Source organism: Charadrius vociferus, unplaced genomic scaffold (genome assembly GCF_000708025.1).
Source record: "Charadrius vociferus isolate BGI_N301 unplaced genomic scaffold, ASM70802v2 scaffold260, whole genome shotgun sequence".
NCBI classification, from domain to species: Eukaryota; Metazoa; Chordata; class Aves; order Charadriiformes; family Charadriidae; genus Charadrius; species Charadrius vociferus.
Window position 1 is genome coordinate 749,579 of NW_009646410.1, and position 6,287 is coordinate 755,865.

Consider the following 6,287-nt stretch of genomic DNA (forward strand, 5'->3'; position numbering starts at 1 on the left):
AGGCTGCTGTGAGGAGGGGGGAGCAGGGGTTGTGGTGAGGGGGTGCTGTGCGGCCCTGGGGGTGAGGGAAGGGGTTTGGGGTGAGGGGAACTTGGGGATGGGGAGGCTGTAGGGGGTGAGGCTATAGACTCTTGGTGTGGGAAGGAGCCCCTTGGCTGGGGAGGGCTCACTGGGGGCCCTGTCCCCCTGCGCAGGCGGTGGGGACACCAGGCAGGCATGGTCGGTTATGACCCCGAGAGCAAGTGCGTCTCCTCGGCGGAAGCGGCGGCAGCAGGATCAGCATCTGGCTTCGTCACTCGGGTCTTTATCAGTCCCTTGGATGTCATCAAGATCCGCTTTCAGGTGCCTGCCTCACGGCGTGCTCGGGGACTGGGGGGGTGAAAGGGCCCGTTACAGAGCAGAGCTGATCGTGTCCTGGATGAGCAGGTCACTTCTGCAACTGGAGAGCGCTAAATCTGCTCGTCAGCACTCACCTACGTTGTATACAGCTTATGCAAGGTAGTAGGGCTATCTCGTGTCCGCCGCTTCTGTTTATATAACTTAACGTGTGTGTTTGAACGGGATCTTGTGTTTTTCGTAGTTTGTTCTTTCTCTGTTTTTCTGAATGATCTCCCCATCTAAGTGAATTTCACCATCATCCCTACTGATTACCTTTGTGTTGCATGCGTGGTTTTATTCGTTTAGAGCCCTACGTAAATAACATCCCAGTCAGTTCTAGATGTGATTCTGTGGGAAGGCAGAATGGCATCTCTTAGCGTTGGTTGGATGACAGGGTTGTGAATTCCTGAATTGGACACTTGAACCTTATTGAAACGTGACATGGAATTGAAAATATTTTCTCTGTTTCCCTCTAGCTTCAGATAGAGCAGCTCTCCTCCAGAAATCCAGGGGCTAAGTATCATGGCATCTTGCAAGCTGTACAGCGCATCTTCCAGGAAGAGGGCTTGGGAGCCTTCTGGAAGGGACATGTCCCTGCTCAGTTCCTTTCAGTTGGCTACGGAGCTGTTCAGGTAAGGTGACCAGACATCATCTGGGCCCAGCGTACATACATAGGACTTTGCTTCGCTCCTCTTCAGACTGGCTGCATGGGCAGATGCAGAAAGGTCCAGGTTTAAACTGTATTGATGCAAGCCAGCTCCAGTTTCAGACACATGTAGTTGTATAATGCTGATGTATGATTCTTAAATTAATATTCTTGAGCTTGCCGAACAGCCTGCCTGGCCAGCCTGGAGCACAGCTAGAGAAAATTGGGTTCTGTCTGTGTCTGGTGTCATAGACAAGCCCTGTTAGTTCCTGACACTTGGCTTAGCTGTTCTTGTTCCCAGTCTGTGTAGTTTTTTTACTTTGGTTCATGCTGTCACCCGAACAGCCTGTTAGTAAAAAATCAATGAAGCTGATGATGGTGTTTTACACAGCATTGTTATGCTTAATTTGTAACATGTTTGATGAGCAGTGGTTGAAAGAATAAGGGGAAGCGTTATCTATAATATAGTAAATACTCTTCAGGATACATAGAGCATTAAAATGGGTTTTTCACAATTCTAAATGCAAGATTTAGCAGAAGTGTCAGAGATCAGAATATCCCAAGCATTCCTTGGGCTGCTTAGTGTTTTTTACAAGATATTCTTTGAGCACATGCTCCAACAGTTTGCAAGTTGGGAAGGACTTTTCAAGGACAGGGAGAAAAGGTGCTTACAAGCAGTGGGTGGAGCTATTTCGGTGAAATGAGAAAGGAGTAGGAGATCCATGTCAGTGATCAGGATTGACTCCCTGACCTCTGTATGTTTGTTTCTGTAAGTTCATGGCGTTTGAAAGCTTGACAAAACTGGTGCACAACGTCACCTCGTACGACGCCCGCGATTCCTTTGTGCACTTCGTCTGCGGTGGACTGGCAGCTTGCACAGCCACTGTTGCAGTTCAACCTGTTGACACACTGCGCACCCGCTTTGCTGCTCAGGGTGAGCCTAAGGTATGGTTGAGGATTAGTGCTGGAATTATTATCCATAGCAGCAGCAATATTGCATGTATATGACTACAGGAGGTTTAAAAAGTACATAACAGACTGTGGGTTAGCTTAAAGGAGCAGATGCTGTTATTGAGCAATGTTTGCACTGTTGCCGTGTTATCCTCTGTGCTGTTGACACAGCTTTCTTAATTACGTTTTGCTGCTCCTGACTGTGTTTGACTCCTGAAAGGTGATCCAGAAAGGAGAAACTGTCCTTAACAGGGTAACTCAATTTTCATTTCGGCTGTTGGCCATTTATAGAATGCGCTCCCCAGTCTGTCCAACATCGCGTGTTTGAAACTTTCCACTTGCACAGTCATATTTAGATAATGATGGGGGTGATACTTGAAACCATTCGTGTTTCACCTGTGTTTCGTGTTCTTATTTATGCAAGAGTTGGTCTCCATGCTAATTAGGTCAGTAATACCTAGACTTATATGGGTTTGTATCAGAGCCATTTCTGGTTTTTGACTTAGCCTGCAGTAGAATCACAATATATATTATATGAATTCTGTTGCAGGAGCAAGCAGAGCTGTTCAGAGAAAAATAAATAATAATGTCTGTGATGCAAGTGGTCTCTGACCACAGCGCTCAGCTCTGGGCCTTGGTTCTGCCCCTCAGAAGCTCAGCGTGGATGTGGGATACAATGCTAGCCCAGCCCTTTCAGCGCAGAGCTAACAATCATTTGTTCAGTTAGTCTCTTGTTGCTCAGAGGTAGTTTTAGGTTGTCAGCTTGCTTACAAGCGTCACAAGGGCTTAGCTGAGAATACGGTGTGAAGATGTGCAAAATCACTTTTTTTGTCACTGTGTGCTGAAAACCAGTCAATTGTATTTTGGGCAGTGGGAAACGCCTGCCCTTATTACTGGAAAATAACCTCACGTTTGGTTTGCTGTTTTTAAGCCTGTTTTGCTAGAGAGTCAGCCTCTTCTTTATTGTCTAGATCTATCGGAACCTTCGCCATGCGGTGTTGACCATGTACCAGACGGAAGGGCCTCGGACATTCTACAGAGGTTTGACCCCCACAATCATTGCCATCTTTCCGTATGCTGGTCTCCAGTTCTCCTTCTACAACATCCTGCAACAGTTTTCTGAATGGGCGATTCCAACTGAAGGCAAGAAAGGAGGTAGGCACTTGTGACAGTGATGTCTGCGATCTGGGGAGAAAGAGAAGATGAATGCTAGTTTGGGAGACTGACATAAGCTCGGTTTTCTGTCCTATCACCCTTTTTGATGCAACATCTGAAAAGTATCTCCATTTCCCATCTCTCATTCTTATCTGCACAGATATTGCGAAAGTAAGTACAGTGAAGTTTACAAACAGCTCCTGTTATGGAATAACCGTGATGGAAATGTGGATGGATGTGAAAGTGAAGTGTCACAGGCCAGGGTACTCTTTCTTGAGCTGTGTCACATTACTGATACTGTGGGAAGAAGACAATGCTGGCATAATCTTTCTCTGTTTCATTAGTGCTGTAGGACAGGAGTCTTGGATTTCCTCAGGAAATCTGACTGCAGATTCCAGCACAGCTGTTACAGAGGAGTATTCATTTAACCTAACTTAAAACTGCCAAGCTCATTATTTGATACTTTTTATGTTGATTTCTAGCTCCATTATAAGACAACCTCATCCTGATGCAACCTGTCACCTTGACAGTTCTAGATACTCCCTGAGAGAGAGTGTATGCAGCCTCAGCGTCTTTTTGTTCCTTAATGGAATTCCTTCAGTAGAGGAACTAGACTTTTCAATATCATGTCTGCATACGTACTTTTAGGTGGCAGAGGCTGATGGTGGCTTTGTGCTGGGGACTCGTGTTTATCAGACTTGTAAAGTCTAATATCACAAAACTCATTTCCCAACTGAAATCATCAGGCAGTGTCAGCTTGTGACTCATTCCAATTCAGAATATGTCAGTATGAGCAATCTCAGAAGTGCAAGATTTCCAGTGACAGGGCTTTTACTTGGGGGGCATGAAAACTTTTCCATCCACTAGTGTCAGGTTCTCTGGTGACTGGGGTTTTTTTGTGCAATGCCACTTGGCAGAGCAAAAGCATAAATCAGCATAATGAACCAAGATGAGCTGTTTCACTCTGGCTCCAATGGACATTGTGAGCCTGATACAGAAAATACAGATTGAGGTTCTGTGGCCCAAACTGCACAGAAGTGGAGTAACTTTAAGGAGCTTTTTTGGCCTTACTTCTTGTGAAAAGTTATTTTAACTTACCTCTCATGATCTTTAATCAGAACTCCCTGCTAATCCTCTTTTTTCCTTCCCTGCTATCCTCTCTCCTTTCTGCTTCTCAGGCAACGTTAAAAACCTTGTTTGTGGCAGCTGCGCTGGAATCATCAGCAAAACTCTCACTTACCCTTTTGACCTGATCAAAAAACGACTGCAAGTGGGTGGCTTTGAGCAAGCCCGGGCAGCCTTTGGGCAGGTGAGAAGTGTTGGATTTGACTGCTTTTCATAAGTATGGATTCGCATCAAGACAATGCAGAGCCCATCATCACCAGAACACAGTGATGATTCACCAGTGGTACCTGTTGTATTCGTGTTTGGGTTGGGAGCTCCCAGGGAACTTCTGGGAGCTGAGCATCGGTCTTGCTTAATAATGGGAATAGCTGCGTGAATGTACTGGGTTCATTTTATGGCGTTGTCCAGCATACCTGTGCTCTGCCTTCTCATCCATCTCCATCAGGTTGCCTGTCTTGGAGCTGGCGATGGAGGCAGGCAAAGGGGTTTCCATTTACTTTACTTTTCTAGTTGCAGCTTGGTATTTCTGATTCAGGACCAAATTACTAGCAGAGGATGACACCAGCATTATGCTGGGATCGCCCAGCTGTCAGGATCCTTTTCTGCAATTAAGATTTTGATGAAACAAATGGGCACCAAGTGTTCAGTATGTGTCTTATGTATCAGAACATCCTGAAATTTGAAGCAAATTAAATACTTCCAGTGTTCTTTAGCACCATCCTTACCGCCTCAAAATACACCGTAAAACAAATACAGATCTTTCAAGGAACTATTTTTTTTTTTTCTGTGAAACGTGGAAATTTTCTTTTTTCCTTCAAATTCCTTGGATCTGAGAAGCAAATCAGTTTGTACCTCAAGAAACTCTGGGTTAGGAATCTGAAGTCTTAACCCACCGCATTGGATGCTTTTCCTCTTCCAGTGAGGTACAGAACTTGTTTTTAGTATTGATGTGTCACAAGATGTTAAACCTTCACAGTGTGACACAATGACATGCAGACAGCTAATTTAGAGACTTCTGAGAGCTGTAGCTTTGTTTTCTTTCTGTCAGAAAACTGAAAAGTTGTCCCTCCTTAGAGTGTGAAGGGGGTGGAAAACAGTATCAGCACAATCTGAAATAATTACTTCACAAACTTGTATCGTGAGTAATACATGCTGTTGTAGCATTAAGATTTTACAGCCATTCAGTTAGAATGATCTGTGTAAGTCATTGCTGATGCAAAATATGGACTTTTCCTCTATCCCACTCTACAAACCGATTCTCTGAAACTTTCAGTTGCTTATAAAAATAGCCAGAAAGGCATCTGCAGGCTGCACATCTAGATTATGTTGCTGTGATATAGTTTGGGGCTCTCTGTGTTCTTTTCCAGGTGAGCTCTTCTGGATTTTTCTTGTTTAACCTTTTTGCCATTTCTCTCCCAGGTACGGGTATATAGGGGTCTCTTGGACTGCATAAGACAGATCATGCGAGAGGAGGGCCCGAGTGGCTTCTTTAAGGGCCTTTCACCCAGCTTGCTGAAGGCTGCTGTCTCTACTGGCCTTATCTTCTTTTGGTATGAGCTATTCTGCAGCCTTCTGTGTGCCCTGAAGAGCACCGACAGCACTACAAAGAAGGAAGGCTGAAAGGCTGAAAGTATCTGGCTACCTGGTGTTCTCCTGGAGGAGGGGAAACTGATGGCTTCGCTCTGTCATGAGCATGTTAGAAATATCAGAGCTCCTGGAGCTCCACCAGCCTGTAGGAAGTCACCTCCTGGGACCAAGCAGAAGGAGAAGCGAGTGCTGTTCTGCTGAAGCCACTGACCTGCTTTGCTGGAAGCTGTTCGACTGAGCACTTTTTTCCTCCTCTGTCTCCTCGAGTATCAGCACGCATTTAGTGGGAGGAGTGAGGAACCAAGACAACTACCTAGCAGCAACTGTGCTCTGAAAAGGCACCCGATAAAGTGGGTGAATTCCTGTGCTTGCCCTGGACCACAGAGAGGGATCCTGTCCTAGCTAGTGCTGCTTAACCAACGTAACATCACTGCATCTGCACAGC

General features: G+C 45.4%; 1 protein-coding gene across 1 annotated transcript; it reads left to right on the forward strand.

Annotated features, from left to right (window-relative positions):
• Window positions 1-216: 216 nt before the first annotated feature.
• SLC25A19 (solute carrier family 25 (mitochondrial thiamine pyrophosphate carrier), member 19) lies at window positions 217-5,875 on the forward strand. Its single transcript, XM_009895901.1, has 6 exons — window positions 217-342; window positions 855-1,010; window positions 1,799-1,969; window positions 2,947-3,130; window positions 4,309-4,439; window positions 5,675-5,875. Exons 1-6 carry the CDS (start codon window positions 217-219, stop codon window positions 5,873-5,875), a joined length of 969 nt encoding a protein of 322 aa, XP_009894203.1.
• The last annotated feature ends 412 nt before the right edge of the window (window positions 5,876-6,287 follow it).